Here is a 26700-nt window from a genome sequence, read left to right on the forward strand (position 1 = left end):
TTGCCATTTGTACAGAACTGGTGAAGTGGTTACAACGCATTAACAGAAACAAGGGGTACTATCTAGAAACCATTAATGAAGCTTGTGCAGATTATAATAATTAGAACCAAACCAAATTTGGGTAACAGCACTCAAGGTACACGAGTGTATTGTCTATGCTAAATGCGCAGCTTTTTCTCGCTATTTCCAGATATTTTTGATATGTACTACACTCGCTAACTGTATGCTCGGTCAATGTATAATCATTAATATAGGCAAATATTTTAGCTTTTTTAAAGAGCTGGCATAGGTATGATGGGCCAAATGGCCTCCTCCTGTGCTGTGTCATTCATTCTATTTATAACCCTATTACTGCACATTAATCAGTTGCCAAGAACTTAGATGGTCAGGATATATTTTACCTTATTGAGCTGTTGTTAAATTAGATAAATATGTTTGCTTGAAATAATTAAATGTATGACTGATGTCAAATAGCATTATGCTGTTCCTTAAGTATACTTGTCTTGTCTGAATCTCTTTCCTAAAATTTGCAGGACCTTCTCCTAGTACCTTGCGGTTGGATACATCTACAACTTTTGGAGATGCACGTGAAGTTGTGGCAATTAAGGATTACTGTCCTACTAATTTTACTACACTCAAATTTAACAAGGGGGATCTTCTGTATGTCTTGGACACGTCTGGATCTGAATGGTGGTATGCCCACAACAATACTGAAATGGGTTACATTCCTGCTTCGTATGTTCAACCTGTGAGCAGAAATTCCTCCCTCCGAGATAGTGGAATGGTGGACAACATTGGGGACAGTTCTGATGAAGGTGCCAAAGAGATGGACTTGCTTGGAGAATGGGGAGATGTCTTTGACAAAAAGTCTACAAAAGCCCAACCTAACAATCCATTTTTGAATGGCTTTGCATCTTCCAATCCATTTCTAGATGGAAACGCACAGAGCCTCAGTACCAACAGTGAACAGACAGCTAAATCAGAAGTGGATCTCCTTCTGTTTGACCCTGTAACACCATCATTTGGTTCCAAAGTGTTAACAGTGAATAGTGTAAGTAATGGCATTTTTGAGGAAGACCCTTTAATCAGTTCAAAGGCTGAGTTTGATCCACTTTTGAGTCGCAACAATCCATTCTTCAGGAGCAAACGATCGTACAGTATGTCTGAGCTTTCAGTCTTGCAAGCCAAGTCTGATGGACCTTCCTCATCTGGCTTCTTCACAGGCATGCAGTCTCCAGACCCTGAACAATTCAAGAGCAGGGAAGACTTCCGAACAGCTTGGCTTAACCACAGGAAAATGGCGCGCTCGTGCCATGATCTAAATTCTCTTGGACAAAATCCTGGCTGGGGTCAGACACAACCTGTGGAAACTAATATTGCTTGTAAGCTGGATAGCACTGGTGGGGCAGTTCAACTTCCAGACACCAATATCAGTATTCATGTACCAGAAGGACATGTCTCTCCAGGAGAAACCCAGCAAATCTCGATGAAAGCTTTGTTGGACCCTCCTGTAGAGTTGAACAATGATAAATGTACAACCATTAGCCCTGTCGTTGAGATCAAATTAAGCAACATGGAAGTCAAAACGTTCCTTTCCTTGGAAATGAAAATTTCTGCTGAGCTAAAGGGCAATGTGGCGAGCAAGAAGGATGCCGAGATCACCTGCCTGTGTAGTGACAGCAAAGATGGGCCATTCTCACCAATGCCTCAGGTATATCACTATGGCGATACAGTGCAGGTGCAGCTGGACAATCTGGAGCCTTGCATGTATGCTGTTGTGGTGTCTCAGGCCAGGACATTGCAGTACCCTGACACTGTGTGGGACTGCATTAACAAAAATATCACTGTTGGGGTGTATGGACCTAAGCATATCCATCCTTCATTCAAGGCAGTGGTAGCTGTTTTTGGACATAATAGTGCACCCAAGTCATTGTTGGTAAGTGAAGTAGGCCGAGAGATTTTGAGTGCACCACCAGTAGCATTGCAGCTGTGGGGCAAGCACCAGTTTGTGTTAGCAAAGCCCCAGGACCTGAAGATCAGCATACATCCCAATATTTCCAACTACGAGATCAAACCTTCTGACCAAGTTAAGGTTGTCCGTGGATTTCAGGTGAAGCTTGGAAAGGTCAGCCGTCTCATCTTCCCCATCCACTCGCGCGTTCCTGAAGAACTTTCTGACTTCACGCTGAGGATCCAGGTCAAAGATGACCAGGAGCTGATAATTACACAGTTCTGTGTGAGGACACCACAGCCGCCTCCAAAGTCCGGAACACGAAATAGCGGGCAGAGGAGGTTCCTGAAGAAGAAAGAAGTTGGCAAGATTGTTCTTTCGCCCTTGGCTGTCACGAGTAAATACCCCACATTTCAGGATCGCCGTGTAAACAACCTCAAATACGGCAAACTGCTAAAGACTGTGGTAAGGCAGAACAAAAACTATTATCTCCTGGAGTATAAAAAGGGAGATGTGATTGCATTGCTGAACGAAGAGAAGATTAAGTTGAAAGGGCAGCTACGAACAAAGGAGTGGTACACTGGGTACTACCAAGGGAAGATTGGGCTTGTGCATGCCAAAAATGTGCTAGTGGTTGGGAAAATTAAGCCGAGCTTTTTTCTCGGGCCTGATCTCACCACCTCTACACTCTTGGAGCAGATCCTGCGTCCCAGCAAGTTTCTGACCTACATCTATGCCTCTGTAAGGATGACACTGATGGAAAATATCAGCAGCTGGAGAGCATTTGCAGATGCCCTGGGTTATAAAAACATGCCACTCATACACTTTTGTCGGACAGAGATAGACAGCGAACCAGAACGTGTGGCGTCTGTACTGGAAAAACTCAAGGAGGACTGCAATGACACTGAGAACAAGGAAAAGAAATCCTTTCAGAAAGAGCTGTTGGCTGTGAGTACCCACTGATGGGCATTGAGTTATCTCTGCAGTGTCTTAAATTGCTAAGTTACATATCTGGTCTTGCAGTGCTTGGATTGAAAAGTTGCAGTTCTTTAATGAACTGCAGTCCAGTCATTCTTCATGGGTATGAGCCATCTGATGTAGGGTGAGACATGATTGCTTCTGACCCTTGAAAAAATATTGAACAAAATACTTTGCAGTGTAGCTTCTCTACAGTTTATGGCGACCTCCTGGTTTTAATGGTCCCAACGGCAGGGCCTAATTTTTTTTCCTTTTTTAATAGCAATTTGACCTACTACAACATACTCCTAAGCAGGATCAACCTGTATTTTTCAACTAAAACTGCACAGCAGCTGTCCCAGGGTCAAGATGACAATGAATGGCCTGGGTATCTTGCCAAAAACTTGCTTTCCTCCCTTTAGGCTTGGCCTTGGGTTGTCTAATGAGGAGCAGGTATCAAACCACAGTCAGGAATGTAAAGAACCCTGATTGTACATATGTGTGCTTACCATTGCACCCATCCAGCAAAATACAAAATGCTTTTTTAATTACTTTTGATTTCTTAATTAACTAAAAATAAAATTTCAGGGAAGATGTGAAGGCTTTAGAAAGGGTTCAGAGGAGGTTTACCATGAGGAGAGGTTGGAACAGTTAGGTCTACTCTCCGTGGAACAGAGACAGTTAAGAGTCGGACCTAACACAGATGATGCAAAGTTTTGATAGAGTAGATAAAGAAAAGCTGTTTGCTCTGGCAGGATGCCATGCAAACAACCTTCTCTTTTCCAAATACTGCAGGTGGGTTAATAACCAGAGATCACAGATTTAAAAGCATTGGGAAAAGATCTAGAGGTGAGTTGAGGAGAAATGTTTTCACTCAGAGTTGTTGGGATCTGGAACGCCCTACCTGAAAAGGCAATGGAAGCTGATCCCATAAATAATTTTAAAAGGAAGTTGGACAGGCACCTTACAGGATTACGGACAAAAAGCCGGGATGTGGGACTAAGAACAGCTGCTCTTTCAAAGAGCCAGCACAGGCATGATGGGCCAAATGGCCTCCTCTGCACTGTAAGATTCTGTGATATGAGGATCAGTCAGAATGGGTGTTCAAGGTAATGAGAGCCTGAATAAATTCCTGTAGGTTGCAACAGATCCTGTTTCTGTCTCTTTTCGGTAGCCCCAGTGCTCAAATCTGAAGTGAATTTAGTGTTTGTATAACTTATATCCCACTTAGTCTGTGCCGACCAACAACCACCCATTTATACTAATCCCACATTAATCCCATATTCCCTACCATATCCCCACCATTCTCCTACCACATCCCCACCATTCTCCTACCACCTACCTACACTAGGGGCAATTTACAATGGCCAGTTTACCTATCAACCTGTAAGTCTTTGGCTGTGGGAGGAAACCGGAGCACCTGGCGGAAACCCACGCGGTCACAGGGAGAACTTGCAAACTCTGCACAGGCAGTACCCAGAACTGAACCCGGATCGCTGGAGCTGTGAGGCTGCAGTGCTCGCCACTGCGCCACCCCTTTGCAAAATAGGGAGCATTTTCTTTTAAGAATGATTTGTTAATGATATGTCGTATGATTGTAACTATGGAAAATCTGCATCTGAAATCACTTCACCCTGACCCCTTTAAAATGACTCCAGCTAGTGGAGAAGGGATATGTTTTAATTCTTTTTCAGTCTGTGTGTGAGGTTGAAGGTTGGTGTGTCAGAATTGCGATGAATTCATTTGTGTGCTCATAGTTGAAACCAAGCACAGTGCACTCGTATTCAGTGGAACCACTGCACATTCGGAGCACTTCAAATCTGACCTTTATTACACCAACAAGAGTAGTCTCACTTGTGGAATTTTGAATGTATGTTTTGTGAGATCTTGTTCTCTGGGGAACGAGTAGTCCTCACTGGGAGTTTCTACTGGAGCTGTGGCTCTTTTAGACAAGACAATTTCGTTAAGGACAGGAATGCAGAGTGACTGTACTTTCCTCTTCAGATAAAGTGGAAAAGTATATTATATTTTGCTCTAAAGGGTAGAGAGAGAAAAAGAAAAATAACAAGTGGTGTTGAGTTTTGTTTCAAGGTTAAATGGCAGGCAGTGTCAAAGAACCCACTATAGATACTCGTGTAGGGGCTGTTGGCGGTAGATGGAAGAATCTTGCTTTCTCAGCAGGACTCTTTCACTGCAGCACTGGTGACTAGACAGTAGCGGAGACCCACGTCTCTGCTGTGAGCTGCCATCGGACTTATTCTCGAGGAGTGGAGGCGCCATCGAACATAATCCAGGCAGATAGCTACGTGGAGAACGTGGCTATTTCATTGCTGCTGGCCTGGGAGCACATTGTAAACGTTACAACTCGTAGAGATATAATTTGTATTCTATACAACTATGTATGTTATTAGGGTCCATGCTTCAAATGATGTATAAATCCTGTTCCCATGTGAGTTGAACTGGGTTTAATGATGCAGTATTTTCCTTTTTGGTTTTGTTCTTGCTGCACTGAATTGAGACAGGGTGTATGTAATCCCTTCAAAGATTTAAGATACAGAACTGTTCCTGTATGTATCTGCCATGATATATGCAAACTAGTTAGTGGAGTTCAAGTGGAAGACAGCAAAGCATATAATAATGCTGGACTATGTTGCTGAATAAGTAGAGTATAAGTCAGAGGCACTAAGGTAGTCAGGCCTTGAGAGCAATGCAGAAGTGCAACAAGGCTATTCCCTACTGTATCAATCACCATGCATCCTTTAACACCACCTTCCAAACCCACAATGTCTACCACAGAGAAGAACAAGAGCAGCAAATGCATGGGAACACCACCACCTGCAGGTTCCCCTCCAAGTCACACACCATCCTGACTTGGAACTATATTGCCGTTCCTTCACTGTCACTGGGTCAAAATCCTGGAACTCCCTTCCTAACAGCACTCTGGATGTACGTGCACCACATGGACTGCAGCAGTTCAAGAAGCAACTCACCACCTTCTCAAGGGAAATTAGGGATGGGCAGTAAATGATGGCCTTGCCCGTGATGCCCCCATCCCATGAATGAATAAAAGAAAAGAGAATTGAGTTATGATGGGGTAAGAATGGAGTAACAGACTCAGCAACTTTGAAAGGAGACAGCTGAGAGATGCACAAAGTAGTAAATGATATACATTGAATTGCCTGGACATTGCAGCAAAGAGGCAAGCTGTTTGGTCCAACCAATCCTTGTTGGTATCTATTCTCCACATGGACGGGACAGATTAACCATTTCATACATCTTGCTGTCGTCTCTGCTGCAATGGCTAATTTTGGTACAGTACAGCATAACATAGTGAGAGAGGAATTATTATGAGCGTTTAACGCAATTGAAAATGGATAAATTCTCAGGCCCGGATGAAACGTATCGTAGGCTGGAATTTAATACAGAGGCAGTGGCCCTGCCCACTGGCTGGGAAGTCGGGGGCGGGCCTGCCTCCGATGGCCCTGGAAGCTGCGACTGGATTTTACAGGCATCAGACAATTAATTGCCTCAGGTTGTAAATCAATTTCACAGCCTAATTTGAGTCGATCCCACATGAGCCCCCAATTTTATGATCCCATGGAGATCAACAGGTCAAAAGAACCGAATTTACCAAACGACCCCAATAAAAAAAAAATGGACAAGATTTCACTTTTTAAGTTAGGGACTGTCTCCAAAAAAAAAAAACAAGCTTTGAAACCAGAGTCAGTGCACCTAACAGAGCATTCAACAATCATCTGTTCAGACAATAGCTTGCACATGCTACTGCACTGGTCTCGTAAACTGTAGACTCCTATTACAATGTTTCTAGATTCATGTAAAACTGTGATGAAATCAAAGTCCTCGCTTCTCTCTTCTGCCCCTTCGAAACCAACCTATGTTAACAGAACAATTTTAAACCACAGTATCCGAATTTGAAGAAGCATTGAGTTGGAAAATCAAAGTTACTGTCAGTTAAGTTATCCTGTATGACTGCTTCATAAATTTCAGCTTCCAGTTGTCTGCCCTGTGAACACCTTTCGGATCCTGTAATCTGAGTGATAAATGACCCTGAAGCCAGCGAATTTTGATCAGAGCTATTTATTCGGCTACCCTGACTCGGGTCTTTGCAGCTTTATCTACTATAACCCTCTTTAAACAAAACATGGAGCATTTCTCAGAATATTGCTAGTTTCCTTACGGATGTGTATTTGGGCCAAATATCCAGTTCAACAAATTCCGATCATTTTTGGGAAGTCAATTTATTGTGTAGTCAAATTTAAGATCATCAAGGGGCTTTATGTACAATAAATAACAACCATGATGTCAATAAAGCAAGATTCTACCATTTAGAAAATGAAGGCGATAACTGTGTAGATATAATTTTTCTAGAGTGTAAATACTCCCCATTTCCTATAGCAACTTTGGGGAAATTGCATCGTTGCCAGGTCACCCAATGCCTTATTTCTCTTTAAATGGCACTGGTGAAAAAATAAGCATCCATTCTGGAAAGTCGCGATTGCCTTTGATTTTAATGGGTGGAGCTATAAAAATTAACTTTAATACCGTTTTGCCAAGTAGCACAGATGATCCAGAGAATGTTGGCATAGTGCCAGTATGCCATAATTTTGTTGAATAATGGTGTATGCCATAGATGCCACTTCTTGGCTGCCAGAGACTGAAAACTGAAGTGGTGCGTGTAGCTGATTGCCGTGGGTGGTGCACATGGTGGTACGTATGTTAAAACCGTTTCATTTGGTCTTGGACACAGACCTCTGTCTATTCAGTAATGCACAAAGCGCGTTCCCTGTCCATCCTTCCCCTATGATGCTCAGTTTTTGAATCCGTTTCAGTTCTATTAAACTGATGTCATAAGAACATAAGAAATAGGAGCAGGAGTGAGCCATTCGGCCCCTCAAGCCTGCCCCGCCATTCAATCAGATCATGGTTGATCGGCCCCAGACCTCAACTCCTCTTTCGTGCCAGCTCCTCATAGCCCTCAACTACCCGATATTTCAAAAATCTATCTGCCTCCTCTTTAAATACTTTCAGTGATCTAGCCTCCACAACTGACTGGAGTAGAGAATTCCAGATATTCACTACCCTCTGAGAGAAGAAATTCCTTCGCATCTCAGTTTTAAATGAGTATCCCCTTATTCTGCAACTATGTCCCCTAGTCAATATTTCTCCATCAGTGGAAACATCATCTCAACATCTACCCTGTCAAGTCCCCTTAGAATCTTTTACGTTTCAATAAGATCACCCCTCATTCTTCTAAACTAATGAATAAAGGTCTAACCAGTTTAGCCGTTCTTGATAAGTCAACCCCTTTATCCCAGGAATCAGCCTGGTGAATCTCTTTTGAACTGCCTTCAATGCCAGTATATCCTTTTTTAAATACGGGGACCAAAACTGTACATAGTACTCCAGGTGTGGCCTCACCAACATCCTGTACAGTTTTAACAAGGCTTCCCTATTTTTAAACTCCAACCCCCTAACAATAAAGGCCAAAATTCCATTTGCCGCCTTAATTACTTGCTGTACCTGCATGCTAACTTTTTGTGTTCCATGCACAAGAACACCCAGATCCCTCTGTGCTGCACTTTTTTGGAGCCTCTCTCCATTTAAATAATAGTCTGCCTTTTGATTCTTCCTACCAGAGTGCATGACCTCACACTTTCCTACATTAAACTCCATCTGCCAAGTTTTTGCCCACTCACTCAACCTATCTATATCCCCTTGCAGATTCCTTCTGTCCTCATCACAATATGCCCTCTCTCCTATTTTTGTATCGTCAACAAATTTGGTTATATTACACTCTGCCCCTCCTCCAAGTAAAGGCCGGCTACCCGACCCGAAACCGACAGGACCCAACGACATGTGTCGGATTCGGGTCGTGTCACACTTCCGGGTCCGGCATTCAGGCTCGGGCTCTGATGTGGTTCTGTCGGGCTTAGAGGTTGGGTTTCGTTTGCAGACCCGAGCCGGCCTTTACCTCCAAGTCGTTAATATGGACTGATCCTTGAGGCACTCCACTAGTTACGTCTTTCCAACCTGAAAAAGACCCATTAATCCTGACTCTCTGTCTTCTGTGAGTTAACCAATTTTCAATCCATGCTAATACATTACCCCCAATACCATGAGCTCCTATCTTGTGCAATAATATTTTATGTGGCACCTTATCAAATGCCTTCTGGAAATCTAAATACACTACATCTACTGGTTCCCCTTTATCAACTCTGCTTGTTATATCCTCAAAGAACTCTAACAAATTTGTCAAACATAATTTCCCTTTCACAAAACCATGTTGACTCTCTTCGATTGCTTTAAGCTTTTCTAAATGCCCTGCTATTTCTTCCTTAATAATGGACTCTAGCATTTTCCCAACGACTGTGTTAGGTTGACTGGCCTATAGTTTCCTGCTTTTTGTCTCTCTCCTTTCTCGAACAGGGGCATCACATTAGTGGTTTTCCAGTCTACTGGGACCCTCCCGGAATCCAGTGAGTTCTGGACTATTTCGACCACTATCTCTGCAGCCACTTCCATTAAAACCCTTGCATGCAGGCCATACTGTCAGATACACCAATTCAGCTAAATCGTATACAGATGATCCAGGGAATGTATGCAGTCTTTTAGATGTAAAGAAGGGAAATAGCTGCACACCTGTCAGTGTCTCATGAACCACTTTGTTGGTTTATCCATTTAAGTCTGTTAAAAGCAGCCTGGAATGATATGATTTGTGTAGAACTCCTTCTCTCCAACCCACATCACTAATGGGAAGCATTGTAATGAGCCGTTATTCTTATTCATGTCAGTGGCGCAGAACTTTAAAGATGACAATTAAGGGGAAATTTTCCACAAAAAAAACTGCTCCTCGGTTTCATCTGGCCAAAAATTCTTTAAAAAAAAATCAACCGGTGACTGAGTTTACAGATTGCTCTTTATATGATATGCAGGATGGCCAGTTCAGGAGAACCACTGTTTGCAACAGTTTGTATATACAGAAAATGTAGTTGCCCTTGTATCAGATGGCTGTAATAGTTAACTGTTTGAACTCTCTCTGCAGCAAGACATGGCAGTGATTGCAATGTGTCTTAAACGTATCCAAGCGTTTTACGTGCAATGCCTATATGAGCTAATGAGAGAGCCATTTTTACACAGCAAGATTCCACGTGCTGCAGCAAATGAGTGCCCATTTAATCTTAACTTAGGTATTGCTGGAGAAAAAAAGACTAAGGTTCATCTACTTCACCTTCAACCATCCTGATATTCGCATGTTACAATGATAATTGAATAGTTGACCATAATTATAGCACTCAATCTCCATCAGTTAGTCTACAACAGACCCAGACATGAAAGAAAGATTTGTGTAAACAGGATGTCGTACAAGGCCTAGTGCTGGAGAGCTTTGGGAATTGTAGGTCCAAAGTCGCCTGTCCCACCCAAACACGCTACTTGTGCGATAGAAATCAAATTACTCGTATTGTACTCCAAAATATTATTCTCTGAAAGAAATATATCTTTTTCTTTCTTGTGATTGTTGGGGAAGGAATTTTGGTCAGGACATGGGAAGAATCTCTTACTCTTTGCATTGAGCACTGGGATCTTATCCACCTGAACTACTGGACACATCCTTGGATTAATGTCTCATTCCAAGGACAGTGCAGCACTAGAATGTCAGCCTGGATCAGGTCCTGGAGTGGGGCTGGAACCAAAGCAACTTTCACTTTGAGGTGGGAAAGCTCCCACTTTATCTGGATTTCTCAGTTTAAAAAAAATTGAACACAACCTCATTGCTTCATTGCTCAAGCTAGGTTTGAGATCGTGATCTCAAGCTCGTGCTAGACTATGTTACACCAGTGTTGATGCCTCTGCATGCTTGCAGCTCCTGTAGTAAGAGCACTTCATGGATGAGCTCCTACCATGTTTGACATCATTCTAGCAATTTTCTTAAATTGAGGATATGCATGTGGTAATTTGTGATGTGAAAGGGGAACTGTGTCAGTTGCTGTTTGGAATTGGATTGCTGATCAGGCTAGACTGGAATCTGGATGAGATGTGAGGGCAGTTTAAAGTTTCTGAAATTATTAGTTGCATCACTGCATCAGACAGAAGTTCTTAATATAAAAAATCCTGTGGCTGTTCCCTTTCCTACATGTAAGGAAATCCCATCAATGAATCAATAAGGCTGACCTATCTCTTCCTCCCACCCCAGTAGTTCTGATACACATCCTACATACAATCCGCATGCAGATTACCAGTGGACTTAGAGGCAAATTTAGCTCAGAAACAAGGATTGGGACTCATTCCTCACTGGAGCACACCTCCCGTCTGAAGCAGGTTGCATAATGTTGAGCGCCTGCTACTGTAAGGAACAAAGATGATGAAAGCAGAGAATTTAATTATTGGATACATGGCACATTAGGCTCTTCAGAACGGATAATAGTATTCATGCAGAACTTGCCCACAAAGGCTGTTTTATCCTTTTAGCAGGCTTATGACAACGTTTAAGAGACGAGAGAGAAACTGCTTTTGACCCGTCGGCCTTTTTCAAGTTGCCCACCATGCATGAGGAGCTCACCGTGTAACACTCTTTTCCCTCTGAACAGGAGTTGCATTGCAAACATTTACTTTGTGAAGCACTTTGAATTGTATCTGTACAATACGGTATTATTTAAGTACAAAGATCACTAAATTTCTGTCCTGGACTCTGCAGCTACATTGCTCTATGTTGGTAACCTGATACAAATGGGTGTAGCTAAATGTTTGCATTTCATGATTGAGTGAAAAAATATTATTTGGGTAAGTTTCTCTTTGTTCTGCAGCTTTGTTCCCTTGTAGGGTTGGCATGGTGCCTGAATCCCAGCTGCTTCACTGTGACGAGATGCTAAGCCTCATCTCCATGTATCTTCACTTCCTACAATTCAGCTTGGGAACTGAGGGGAGGGGAGCTTGCACTTGTTGCGCACATCATGTTCTTACGCATGGACCACAAAACTAAAATTCAGACGTCTCTTGAGAAGGACACAGCTGGTGTGTCTGTTTTAAGGTTATGTGCTTTGGCATTGTTCGCATTCACAGTACAGAGAACAGAATGGGTGTATTATCTGCTCGACCTGAATTACTCGGTGCCATTTTAGTATTAATCTTCCCCTTGGCTTGTGATTCCTCATTTTAACTTTTTCCAGTTTGATCTTTTCATGGTAATTTGTTTTTTTTAAAAAGTTGTTCAATGAACGTCCCATGTTCACCTATCAGTTGTTGACTTTTGCACGAACATGAGCTGCTTGGATCAGTCTTCAATAATTCTATTTTGTGCAGTGTTCACAGCCCTCTCGTCCCCTCCCCCACCCCACCGAAGTGGATCAAAAACACTTTCTCCTTAGACATTTAAACATTGCTACAAGCAGCCAGACGTGTTTAAAAGGATAAACTAACCGTTGTGGACAAATCTTTGGATTGCTACTATTGTACATTGTGATGGAAATCACACCTGCCAAATGGAAACATATTAATTTCGTCATATGGACATTACTTGAACTTTTTTTTTAACTGAACATTGCACAGAAGTTGTTTAAAAAAACAGAACTGAGTGGCTGAAAACATGGTTGCACATTTGCATTCTGAGAGACAATTGAATAGAGAGACAATGGAAGTGCTCACTGATTCAATTAACAAGATTGATCTGGCAACAGTGATGATCCACATCTGTCTATGTAAGAGCCAGCATACAAACCACCCTCCCCCCCCCCCCCCACCCCCCCACGCCCCACCAACCAAGTGTCTGCGAGACTCTGAAGTCCAGCAACCCTCTAAGAAGTTGCTATTTCAAACAGAGATGGTCACCTGACTTACCCACTGGCCAAACTGGGGACTGTTTGAATTATGCCACACAGAAAGGTAACAGACTGCAATTTGAAAACCAAAGAGAAGGAAGCTCTCTCTCTCTGTATCTCTCTCTCCAGTGAAGTCCCAGGGACCCGTGGCAGCAGCCTTTTCAGCTTTCTGGTACCAGAGAAGCAAGTTGGAAATTGTGCATTAGGCCCCAGCGAGAACTCCAAGACTTCAACTTTAATCAAGGACATTTCCACCGAGTAACTCAATCCCTTTCAAATGGGTGATGTGTTACAGACAGGGCAATGACGACTCCAGCCCCTGATCTCGGCAGAATCTGCTTGTTTTTTCCCTTGCAGCCTGGAGGTAGTTTCCATGTAGGGTGTATATCCAAACTGCTGGGAGTAAGGCGTCGATGGTGGGGGCAGAAGAGAGGAAAATATAGATCAGTTTACTATTGTCCACCTCTCCATTGTATTGAGTGTTGGCTTCTTTAGGGGTTGTGGGATTTCACTGATGGAAACCTCATCTTTAAAATGTTATCCACTGTTTTAAAAGGAGTGTTGTCCTGGTAGCCAGCTGATGATACTAGCCACCTCTCTCCTTTTCTACTTTGAAGGTGGTAGCTCATTTTGTGCTGACATCCCCTGTGATACCATGCTCAGGTGTCATTCCTCATGTGGGTAAGTTTTTTTTTCCCCGTGGTGGGTGGGAAGAAGCAGCACCACTATTCAACAGACAGAAGTGAAAACTCTTGCAATATTGGCTGGAATTTTATGTTAGCCCAGAGGCCCCGCCTACCAGTTGAAAAAGTCGTCAAGCCCACCACCGCCGGGCCTGGAAGCCACATCGTAATTTTACGTCGCCCAGGCCCATAATTGGTCTCGGGTGGGGCTTCCACCCCTATGAGGCAGGAGGTCCCGCCTATGAGCTGCTGGCCAATCAACAGGCCAGCTGCTCTTCAGTCCCAGCAACGCCATCAGGACTGGTGGCCACTGCTGGGACTGCACTTAGCCAGAACCGGCAACACGGATGAGGCCCTGGAATGCAGGTAAATGTGTGTGGCCTCTCCGGGGACAATCGGCTGCGCCCCGGCAAGGCAGTTGTGGGGTGGAGGTGGTCCAGTGGGGTTGGCTTGTGCCGCGGAGTGGGGGCGACCCTCCATTGGACAAAGTGCCTGATCAGGAGGGTCCCCCCACAGCCCGCAGGGAGGCTGCCAGGTTTTACTGGGCTGCCTTCTGAGTTACTGAACTTCCTACCACTGTTACTATACCTGTGGCGGCGAGAGATGGCAATTAATTGGTCAATTAAGGGCCTTAATTGGCCTGGGGCAGGCGGGGGTAGGAAGGCAACAGGAACGGCGCTCACTGCCTCCCACTCAATTTTACGCCCCACCTCCCACCTCCTGTCGGGGGTGGGGGCGGGTGGTGTAAAATTCCAGCCATTGTTCCCCTTGTTCTGTTAGTAATCCTCCAGCCATTCCTCTCTCATTTTGCACTAAATACAGTAGGGTTGGGCTTGGTTGGGGTGTCAAAGAACCACATTGGCTAAGTGAGACTTTATTCTGTGCATTTTCCTTGTGGGTGACTGGTGTGAATGGGATAGACTCGTCAAGGTAGAGTGGAATAGTTTGAAGAAGATTGTTAAGGCACACTTGGTCAGAAATATAGTGACATGAGTGGCTGTGGGGGGAGATATTAAATTCAAAGACACTGAAAAGGAGAATTGACAGGTTGTATTGTGTTCTGTAGCAAGGAGAATGAGATGTAAACAGATGCTAACAGAATCGATTCAGTTTCTGAATTCTAGCTTTGTTGACTGTTAACTTCAAGGCTATTTTAAAACGTGGTGTTTAATAAGATTTCATGCCATTTTTTTAAAACCAATTGCCTTCCATGTGACTGACGTATTTCAAAGTAGCCACAGAATTGCTACTGTATGGAAAGAAAACATTTATATAGCACCTTTCACAACCTCAGGACATCCTAAAGTAGAATGTATTACAATGTAGTCACTGCTGTAATGTAGGAAACACAGCAGTCAATTTGCACACAGCATTGTCCCACAAACAGCAATGAGATAAATGATCAAATCATGTGTTTTAGTTGTTAGTTGAGGGTTAGACGCTGACCAGAACATCGGGAGAACTCTTCCCTGATCTTCACAATAGTGGCCATGGGACAGTTCACATCCACCTGAGAAGGCAGATGGAACGTTGGTTTAATGTTTCAGCTGAAAGGCTGCATCTTTGACCATGCAGCACTCACTCAGTACCACATTGACGTGTCTCCCTGGAATTTGTGTTGATAAAATGGGACTTGAACCCACAGCCCTCTGATGTTAAGGTGAGAGTGCTACCACCGAGGAGCCCACATTTCATCTGTCTGCTCAACATGTCTCTGGCTCTTGAGCAGCATTTTTAGTGCTTCTGCGAAGTGAGATGTACAGATCAAATGCAGGAATGTCAGAAGTATATGACTGAGTATCTTGAATGAGGGATGATCAAAGGAGTGGAACCTACTGGAATGGTCTTGAAAGAGCCGACACAGACTCAATAGGCCGAATGGCCTCCTTCTGTACTTGTGCTATTCTATGATTCTGTAAATACTGTAGGAGAACTGCAGAGTAGATTATTGGGGAAAGGCATGCTTTATAATGCTTGATTATATTTCATTATATTCTGATGCCGAGAGATCTCTCTAATTCAGTTCATTAGTGACCACAATGAACTACACGCGTGCAAGTTAAGTTGCTCAGTTGATTGAATGCCTTGTGTTGTAACTTTATGTTGTTGCCATTGACCTTACCCTGCAGCTGGCTGCTGATAGGCTGTCTCTGGAGCACTGAGAGAAATAGTTCATAAGATGATTTCTCTCCTTCTCCAAAAGCAGCATGACTTCAGCTAAAGGAAGTATAACTGCCCTTTGTATTGCCCTTACTCCTACTCAAATTAGCAACTAACCCTTTAGTGTTTTATAGATTTTTTATTTCAATGACCATCTTGTAGTATCGGTAGCAATTTGTAATGCTGGATTAGGAATTGATGCCAGCCCCGCAGACAGAAGCGTATAATTAACAGATTTATTTCAGCCTAGAGGTATTTTTCTAGTGGTGTTGTCCTAGGGATTGTGTCCAAAGCCTACTGTTGTCGTTATTAATGACCTGGGCAATGATGTTGGGCGTATAGTCAGTAGGTTCGCAGTTGACGCCAAAATTTATGCAAGGGTTAAGAGTGTATAGGAGTGTAGTCAAATGCAAAAAAAAAAATTCAGATGTGCTGGAGGAGTGCGTCAGACGATTGCAAATGATATTTATATACATGTAGTGTCATGCATGTTGATCAGGTCACGCAATATGTCCGTGTCATTTGTAGGGAACAATACTGAAAGGGGTCATGAGAGGAAAAGATCTCTGAGCACACGACACATGACAGATGTAGAGAAACTTGTAGCTAAAGCTATGAGGATGTTGCAAAAACAAAATACTGCAAATCTGGAGCAAAAACGGAAAATGCTGGAAATACTCGGACTGGCAGTGTCTGTGGAGAGAAAAATGGAGCGGGCGTTTCAGATCTGTGACCTTTCATCAGAGGTTCTGATGAAAGGTCACAGACCTGAATCGTTGACTCTGTTTCTCTCTCCACAGATGCTGCCAGACTTGCTGAGTATTTCCAGCATTTTCTGTTTTTCTATGAGGTTATTGCATTGTATTAATGAAACTATTCCGTGTAAATTAAAGGCCACCATTTTGACATTTTACAGGTCACTGATCAGACTGCACCCAGTTTTGGTTCTCTTTTCCCCCCCCCCCCCCCCCCCCCACACCATGGTGGGTGATATATTGTCCTTGTTAAGGACCAGAGGGGAGCTACAAGAATGATTCCTAGCTTAAAGAACCTCAGCTGCTCAGATGTGCTCGAGGACCTTGATTTGTTTGCTTTAGGGCAATGCAGACTTCAAGGTGACCTGATATAAAATAATGAAAGGGCTGGATAGTGTCCCTATTGAGAGATTGTCCCAGTTTAACAGGTTGGAGAGGAGCAGGGAACATGAGTTTAAACAATGGGAGGAATAGACTGGATGTTTGGTGTTTCTTTTCTCAGGGAGTAATGTGCCTCTGGAATGTGTTGCCTGCTGGGTACTGACACTCTGTCTTCAAGAGGGAACTGGAACAGCTCCTGAGTGGGGGAGAGATCGCATCATATAGATCAGTGTCTTTATAGATAACACTCAGTCCATGTGGTCTCCCAGACTGGTGTCAATCGCCTGAGAGGGTCGGAGAGGAATTTTCCCCAGTATTTATTCCCTTATTGGCCCTGGGGTTTTTCTCTCCTTGTTCCCTCTCCCAGGAAATTACATGGCTGCAGGGAGGGGGCATGAAATATTTGAAGTCATGATGCTTCTGCTATTTGAGTGTGGGACAGGCTTGATTGGTCAGTTGACCTTTTCCTGCCCATCTACATTTGTATCTCATTTACAGCTTCTGAATTTTTCCCTTTTTAATGTCCACAGGCCTTGTTAAAACTGGACTGCCAAGGTCTCGTCGCCAGGCTCATCCAAGATTTTGTACTGCTTACCACCGCTGTTGAAGTGGCCCCAAGATGGAGGGAGCTAGCTGAGAAACTGGCTAAAGTTTCCAGGCAACAGATGGAAGCTTACGAAGCTCCCCACAGGGACAAGAATGGGGTTGTTGAAACTGAGGTGAGGTTATTCAGCCCGCCAGCTTAGTGCAGCCAATATCAGCGCGCACATTCTGAAGCTGGATTTGTGGCACAATATCGATCCACATTCCCTTTTAAAAGCTGCTAATGCATCTGTTTCTAGTAGAGCATTTTATGTTCAGATAACATTCTGCATTTTTCTTTAAATCTTCCAACTTCACCCTTTGAACTTTTGGTAACCATCATAGCCTAATGCTGTCTAGTTATGAAATCATCAGTAGATATACTGTCTTCAAATTAGCTTTGTTAAAAACCCTTTATAATTTATCTCCACGATGCTGATCTGTTTGTCTTCCTGAAATCTGTTTTATTTCACACTCAAACTCCTTAATTTTGCATTTTCTGCATTTTTTGTGACCGTGTTCCCTCTATCTGAGTCCAGATCACTTAACTATTGGGAAGAGCAATGGTCCCAAAATTCTCTATTTCTATTGTCGAAGCTGGGGGCTGATTTTTCAGCCCATCTGCCTGGTAGAAACTGCTAAAAATAATGGGTGATGACCCAGTGTCACTGTGGTCACAACAGTGTTCCCGTGGGCCTAGAGCTGGTAGCTGAAGCAACCTCAGAGTTGGTCAACAGGCCAGTTAAAATGGAGACTAAACGACACCAACAGGATCCCAAATGGCAATCCAAGGTGCTGTGCACGCTCCAACAGCATCAGGAGCGTTCCTTTTCTTTCTGCGGGGCCAGGAGAAACAGGAGCGCTCCTGCAGGTTTCACAAACCCAGCCTGGGATATTTCATCTCCAGTTCCGCACCCTCACAGCTCCATTCCCCCCCCCACACCCCTATCTCTTTCTCACATAGTGCCCTTTCACTCCATACAGCCTAATCTATAACCAGTGGGCTGTTCTGTTTCCAGTGCAAATGAGGCTTGGTCCTCAACATGGACTGAGCTTCCCCACTCTAGGAGAAACGTCACCTGTGTATTTTCAGTGTTATCAGAGACTCTAAGCACTCGAGTGCTTAAAGGTTTGCACCATTGAGTGAAAGACCCCTAATTCAAATCCAGCCTGTTTACGGTCATTGCTTGAGTATCCCGCTCCCTTTATTCTTTCTCTCTCTCTCCTGCCTTCCATCTTTGGGCTGAAAAGAGGTGCATATTCAGATCAAAACAAAGAACCATCTATTCTATGCCTCACACAAGCTCATCCATGCAACAGCTGGATGGAGATTAGTAATGGCTGTTTTCTTATTACTGCTTGCCAAGGGTAAACATACCTACATCAGATAGAGCAGTAGATAGAGTCAGTAAAACAAGGCAATTCAAAAGCTTTAAAATTCGCCTATGCGAATGCCACGATCTTCACCCTCAAACATACTACTTTTGCAGCATTTAATTTCTTTTCTCTTTGCCTTCATTCTCTTCTCTCCCACTCTGTTGTAAGCCCCACTTTCTGGATTCAGCCAAGCATTGAAAGCTACAATGGCCACAAGTTCTTCCCACCCTGTCTCTAAATAGGAAGCAGAGACGTCCGTATGAACAGAAGCTGATCAGACTGACCATCACCCTCCCTAAGGAGGAGGTGAGTGGTGGTTAACTGAGTGCATGTGAGAGAAGGCAAATGGAAAAGAAATTAAATTCTTGTGATTTGTTCTTTCTCCTGAGATGCCATGGTGCTTGGAATCTCTCACCTGGTTGAATGCTCTTGTCAGCTGATGGTATGTCCTGGATTCGCCCCACTGACCCTGGAGGGCTGTGCTCACCGCCAGCCACAGGGAGTTCAGCAGCGACTAATGGAGTGTTAAATTTTGTTGAAATGGATGTCGCCAAATTGGTATCCAGGCTATTCCAGAGCAATTCTAACCAACACAGGAATTTACTCTGTGTCATATCTGTCACCTGTGTCATCAAATCAGCACCATAGTATGAAGGATAATTAACTTGTTTCTTTCTTTATTCTCTGCTGAGGTATGGTTCCATGGTTAAGAGCAGGTCTCCCTTACCTCGTGCCAGTGCCTAGTTATATTCATGCATCAGCATGGGCAGTGAGTATCAACAGACTATCCAACTGTGGAGGGCATCACGGCCAGGCCTGTTCCTGTTCTCATTCAAGAATAACACACACAGTGACCCGGGGCTCACTGAGTAATAACACTTAGGAGTAGGAATCCTGTTTTATTTTATATTTCCCTCCTTCCTCCATCCCCGGTTACATAGCAAACTGGGGTTTGGATTTCAGAGTCCTTCAGCTTCCTAGGGTGCAATACAACTAGACTAACCAATGCAAGTTTGTGACAGATATCAGAATTACTGGACTAACCATTGCAAGCTTGTGACCGATATCAGAATTACTGGACTAACCATTGCAAGTTTGTGACAGATATCACAGGGTGGCGCAGTGGTTAGCACCGCAGCCTCACAGCTCCAGCGACTCGGGTTCAATTCTGGGTACTACCTGTGTGGAGTTTGCAAGTTCTCCCTGTGTCTGCGTGGGTTTCCTCCGGGTGCTCCAGTTTCCTCCCACATGCCAAAGACTTGCTGGTTGATAGGTAAATTGGCCATTAGAAATTGCCCCTAGTATAGGTAGGTGGTAGGGAAATATAGGGACAGGTGGGGATGTGGTAGGAATATGGGATTAGTGTAGGATTAGTATAAATGGGTGGTTGATGGTCGGCACAGACTCGGTGGGCCGAAGGGCCTGTTTCAGTGCTGTATCTCTAAAACTAAAACTAATTACCAGACTAACCATTGCAAGCTTGTGACCGATATCAGAATTACTGGACTAACCAGTGCAGGTTTTTGATGGATATCAGAATTCCAAAGTCTGGAGTTTCTGCCGTTGACAGACTATTTGCTTCGACAAACTGCTTTGGTGGTTTTAGCCCGACATGATTGAAAGCTTCCGGCTACTTCTCTCCAATGCTGAATCTCAGACACAGGTCACTGCGTGATTTATTCCAATTCAGATTTGTAGAACTAATTATGTAGCTGACAATTTCAGTCTCTTTCTAAGTGTGTGGCACTTAATTGAGGTTCGGGAAAGGGTGCAGTCAGTGTCAGAAAGTATTCCCTTGTTATTCTTGGGATGAAAGGGTTGCCTTATGAGGAAAGGTTTAGCAGGTTGGGCTCATCGGAGTTTAGAAGACTGAGAGGTTATTTTATTGAAACATATAACATTTTGAGGGGGCTTAACAGGGTAGATACTGAGAGGATGTTTCCCCTCATGGGGGGAATCTAGAACTACATGTGTCTGCTGCATGGACCCCTGCAAGTGTTCAGACAAAAGTTTAGTTAGCTGAGTCTTACAATATGAAGCTTCTAAGCTATCGATACAACAGGAGGATATAGCAAGGATGACAAAATGGAAATACCCTTTGCCATGAGAAGTATTGGTATGTTTTACTAAGTTAATGGTGCTCTATAAATACAAGTTGTTGTTGTACAAAATAGTGGAACTAATTGATTTGTGCTCTTCCAGGCTATGTGGAAACCAGCCTATGACTTCCTGCTGACCTGGAGTGCACAGATTGGAGACAGCTACAGAGATGTGATTCAGGAACTGCACCTGGGGCTTGATAAAATGAAACACCCGATCACAAAGCGCTGGAAACACTTGACGGGTACCCTCATCCTGGTTCATGCTCTGGATATTCTCAGAGCAGCAGCGTTCAGGCCCCCTGACCAGGATGACATTGCTATTTAATTTGGATGTTCTGGAACTTATTGAGGGAAGACTTGCAGTGAGTCTAGCAACAGAGGCGAGTGACAAAGATTTTGCCATGAATGACTCAAGCCATTTGGGCCCAGTTTCTGAAAAGTGCCAACTGGACTAACGGACCCTTACAACATGGAGTATTCTGGGGTTTTCTGTGTTGCGAAAAGCTTCAGTTGTCAGTTTTATAGCACTGTGTTCAAACTATCTCTGGTTAAGGCAAAATTCAACCTAGTTCCCAAGACTTTTTAAAAGTGCTACCTGATATTTTGTGACTCGGGAGCGTGTTCCAATAGCTTGTTTTGCACACAAAATCAAATCAACTTGTATATGGGGAGGGTGGGTATGAGTGAATTCACCAATGGGTTATAATGAACACAATTCTAATTAAATCCTGTTAACATTTTTGAATCGATAGAGATTGTGCGTTAGTGTAAAGAGAAGCTAAACTTTCACTGCATGGTTTCTTCCTTTTAAATAGCACTATTGTATTGGTACTATTTTTAAATGTGTCAAAGGTCTGAGCAATGTTCCAGAGTTGTTCTTTAATCCATATCCTAAGTAATTGACTGAATGTAGTTTTTAAGCTTTGTAAATACAGCGGGTGTCCTAACTACCTCAGGTATATATAAGCTTTTCCTTAGTCTGCTTTAATCATGAAAGCTATTCTCTTATTCCATCCACCTCCCCCACCCCCTGCCCCCTTTCATTAGAAACCTTGTGTGGTGACCAGCTGTGTGGCGATCCAACTATTTGCCTGGGTATTCTGCCTTATAAGGCTGTCAGTTGAAAAGCTGCAAAGGGAAGCTGGACATGTCGAGACATGCTTGAACTTTGAGCTAGGGAACTAGTCCCAGCTGTTGCATACTGAAACTCTGGCAAACCACTCTGAAAAGTGCCATCCAGGTTATTCAACAGTTCCCAACCTAAGGCAGGGTTTTCTCTCCAGTTTCAAGTAGCATGGATTTGGATTGCTGAAAAAAATTGAAAATGCTGCTGGTCAGGGGTAGGGTGGGGAAGAGGATTCACCATATTTGAAAGGTGGAAATGCTTTGGGAATGCAGGATCCTCTGCGGTGTATTTTAAAAACAAAGAGGCTCTTGTAGATCTCCCGTCTCACTGTCTTCTCAATGTGACCTGTTAGTCCGATTCATTACATTACCTTTCTTTAACCCACTCACTACTATCAAAGGTGTATATTATTTGAAGTTCCTGGTTTGAAGGTCACAATTTCTTAATGGCTTCTAAACGTGTTCTGGGTGGGTCAGGCAAAAATGTGGGTTGTAGCAGTTAATAGAATTATTACTGATGCTGTTTGTTGCACTTAAATGTGAACATTTTTATGTGCTTCTGTTTTCCTCTTCACTAACTGACATTGGGGTAATTAATGCAATGTAATCGTTTCAAGCAACACAGTTTTAGATTGGACTAATTGGTCTCACTGAGGCTGCTAGTAATGCATGGTATAGCAGACCCTCTTCTATGTATAGTAGACATTTGGCCCTATTCACTGGTATAGTAGACACTTAGCCCTGTTCTGTGGGCTAATGGACACCTGGCCCTGTTCAATTGGATAGACACCTGGCCCTGTTCTGTGGACTAGTGGACACCTGGCCCTGTTCTATGGGAAAGTTGGAGCAGCAGAATCTAAAAGAAATTCTAATATTAATTGGCCAGAAATTTTAATGCTTTTGAAGCACATTGAAAGCTACCGTGCGTTAATTGGGTAACTTGGGTTTCTTGGACAGGGCAATAACCCTTCTCCAGCCTTCTGTTTAGACATTTCGTTACTCATTTCAGAAACTTTGGTCATCAGATATTGTGAATGAGCTGGCACCATTTTATTTGTTAAGCTGTTTCCTTTTCATCACTCTTCTCTGAGAAACTGTACATGTCCCAAACATGCCCCTCTCTCTCGGTTGGTGTAATGAGGGAAGCATGTCAACATAATAATTTTTTATTCTGTTGGAATGTGAAAGATTGGTGTGATCTGAATTTCTTGCAGTGGTTTCCTGTTCACATCACTAACTTGGGCCACATTAAGAATTGTGTGTCTGCTCGTAAATACCACTTTATTCACACGGGCAATATTTTTTGGGACTTTTATTGGATACATCAGAATGCAGAGTTCAAACTGCTGTTCTTCAATCTACCCAAACTGAATCTGAAAGTTTGCACAAGCTACTGCCAACTTTTTACATGGGGCACCCTTTGTTTAAATCAGTGGTTGTTCTCTGGCTTCCATCGATGGCCATAAGTATGTCAGCCTCCATAGAACTTTGCAAAAAATGAAAGCTCCCTAACTTAAGCTGCAGTAAGTCTGTCTGAATTTCTTTGCTATTGGGTGCAAGTTTAAAAACTGGTGCCCAGAAATTGTAAAATGATTATTCATATCTTCAATCGCAAACTATTAATATTTGAGTAGTTTTGAGTATTGATATAGATTAAGTGACACTCTTCTTTGTGTGAACTCAAGTTCAAGGTGATGCCAGGATTAACATGCACCTTTTTTTTGGAGTTAAGATTTAATATAGCCCAATGCTTTAACTAAGTCCAGCTAAATGGAAGATTTTGATGCATATATCTGAAGACTAAACATTGATTTGACTTGATTTCTAAGAAAACCAATTTTCATTTTTATTAAAAAAAAATGCTGACACTGAATGCTTCACAGCTTGAAATCTGTTTGCTTTTTATAACGGGAATTTATACACTTATGAGTGTTTGTTGCTATTTAAGTTGCAGTAATAACTAAAAGACTGCATTGCAGAGAGCAGGAGACCGTCTGCGCATGTGCGCACCGCAGCGCAGCCTGATGACGTCGGCGCTGGCCAGCGTTGTCAGGAATCACTTTGTAACTAAAATGAGGAAAGCGTCCAGAATAGGAAAGGCAGTTTGTCCCAATTTATCCCATCCAACTCATTGCTCTGGTGCTCCCATGCCAGTGCCCAACCATATCTTGAATACCCTGAACTACTTAACTGCACCACATTACTTGATGGAACGTTAACTCAAAGAATGATAAACATTTGCAATGACTTTTTTAACTCTATCTGACTAATTTAAATATTTGCTCTCTTGTTCCACTGGTCTGACTGACAAGTATTCGTTCTGGGTTCATTTTATCCATGCCATGATATGCTACTTATGCCTCAGTGAGGACCCCCTTCAAATTTTATGTATTCTAAGCTGCATGGTTTTTTTAACCCACACTTAGAATTTGCTGAGTCTTTGAATTATTGGTAAATGCGCTGTAAGATGTGAGCTGAAATTGTATTAAAGTGCATTGTCCCACTAATCTATGTCATCAGATTGGCCTAAATTTATGGAAAGGTTGTTCCTTTGACAGTATTATATGCTGTAAGTGTGGGCTCAACAGACCTCTCCTTCCACTAGCTGGGTTGAGTGAACTCTGAAAGTAGATGATCCCATTAGTCGCTTTTACTAGAATATTTTGCAATGTCGAAATTGGGAGGGAAGCTACATGTAAGAACATCAAGTGAGTTTATTTTTTTCTATATGCCATGGACAGTGCAGACGTCCTTGAAATGAATAGATAGTTCTGAAAGTAACGGGACTGTTTGATTAAATTCCTGCTCTTTGTGAAACCTTTCTTATAGTAATTACGTTATCTCCCCATCCCCTCTGTAACAGCCATTTGAGTGTAAAGTATTGTTCAGTGTTTACCCCAAAGATTAATTTGCCTGCAAGTTGCAAATTAATGTAAATTTACTGCTTTTATAACCATATTGTGCTGTTCTGCTTCACGTTTATGCTAATTGGCTTGTTTTCTCTTTTGTTTAATGCTGTAGATGAGGTGCAATAGTTGAAGTTACTTCAGAAGTTGTTATCGCCTGTGAAGAGCATCCTAACGCTTAGTATAATTGGTGTAGGATTCTAACTAAAAGAAATAACCAATTTTAATTTCATCAACTCAGACTCAAAGACCATAATCTCGACATGTATTTCCCACTGATCCATATCACAGTACACTGTTAAAGCCAGCCAGCCAGAATGCAGGAGTATGCTCGTTTGCTCACCAGTCTTGCTCTAGTGAACTGTTATCAGATCACACTAATCGTAGTCTCTGGCTTTGCATACCAAATAAAAACCTTAACTCAGAACTGATCAACCTTATGCAAAGCTTTTCTTTAGTTTCTGTGTGTGCATGTCTCTGCGCAGTTCACTTTTTTTTATTCTTTCATGGGATATGGGCATCACTGGCAAGGCCAGCATTGTTACCCACTCCTAATTGCCCTTGAAAAGATTGTGGTGAGCCTTGAATGACTGCAGTCCATCTGGTGCGGGTATTCCCACGCTGCTATTAGAAAGGGAGTCCCAGGAGTTTCATTTAGCGACAGTGAAGGAACGGCGATGTAGTTCCAAGTCAGGGTAGTGTGTGGCTTGGACAGGAACTTGCAAGTGGTTGTGTTCCTAAGCATCTACTGCCTTGTCCTTCTAGGTGGTAGAGGTTGTGGGTTCGGGAGGTGCCGTCGAAGAAGCCTAGGTGAGTTACTGCAGTGCATTTTATAGATGGCACACTCTGCCGACACTGTGTGTCAATGGTAGAGGGAATGAATTTTTGTTTAAGGTGGTGGATGGGGTGCTGATCAAGCGGGTTGCCTCGTCCTGGATGGCGGCGAGCTTCCTGAGTGTTGTTGGAGCCGCACCCGTCCAGGTAAGTGAAGATTATTCCATCACACCCGTGACTTGTGCCTTGTAGATAGTGGACAGACTTTGGGAAGTCAAGAGGTGTGTTACCCGCCACAGAATTCCCAGCCTCTGACCTGCACTTGTAGTCACATTTTGTATTTGGCTGCTGCAGTTCAGTACCTGGGCAATGATAACCCCCAGGATGTTGATAATGGGGGATTCAGCGATGGTAATGCCATTGAATGCCAAGATGGTTAGATTCTCTTTTGTTGGAGATGGTCATTGCCTGGCACTGGTGCGGCGCGATGTTACTTACCACTTATCAGTCCAACCCTGAATGTTGTCCGGGTTTCGCTGCATGGATTGCTTCAGTATATGAGGAGTTGCAAATGCACTGCGCCTTGTGCAATCATCAGCAAACATCCCCACTTCTGACCTTATGATGGAGGCAAGGTAATTGGTAAAGCACCTGAAGATTGTTGGAACAAGGACATTACCCTGAGGAGCTCCTGCAGCGATGTCCTGGGACTGAGACAGTTGGCCTCCAACAACCGCAACCATCTTCCTTTGTGCTAGGTATGACTCAAACGGTGGAGAGTTTTCCCCCTATTCTCATTGACTTCAATTTTGCTAGGGCTCCTTGATGCCACACGCAATCAAATGCTGCCTTGATGTCAAGGGCAGTCACTCTCACCTCCCCTCTTGAATTCAGCTCTTTTGTTCATGTAGGGACCAAGGCTGTAATGAGGCCAGGAGCTGAGTGGCCTTGCTGAAACCCAAACTGAGCAACAGTGAGCAGGTTATTGCATTGCAAGTGCTGCTTGATAGCATTGTCGATGACACCTTCCTTCACTTTGCTGATGACCGAGAGGAGGTTGATGAGGCGGTAATTGGCTAGATTGGATCTGTCCCTTTTTTGTGGATAGCGACAT

The 26700-nt window shown here is 43.3% G+C and overlaps 1 protein-coding gene across 1 annotated transcript in view; it reads left to right on the plus strand.

Annotated features, from left to right (window-relative positions):
• Positions 1-23774, plus strand: part of LOC137372232 (SH3 domain-binding protein 4-like) — a 70695-nt gene extending 46921 nt beyond the window's left edge. The window contains exons 3-5 of the mRNA XM_068035883.1: positions 534-2899; positions 17251-17439; positions 20882-23774. Coding sequence (XP_067891984.1) covers positions 534-2899; positions 17251-17439; positions 20882-21106 — 2780 coding nt within the window. The 3' untranslated portion in view covers positions 21107-23774. The remainder of the gene's footprint in view (positions 1-533; positions 2900-17250; positions 17440-20881) is intronic.
• Positions 23775-26700: the final 2926 nt, after the last annotated feature.

Source organism: Heterodontus francisci, chromosome 7 (assembly GCF_036365525.1).
Source record: "Heterodontus francisci isolate sHetFra1 chromosome 7, sHetFra1.hap1, whole genome shotgun sequence".
Lineage (NCBI taxonomy): Eukaryota > Metazoa > Chordata > Chondrichthyes > Heterodontiformes > Heterodontidae > Heterodontus > Heterodontus francisci.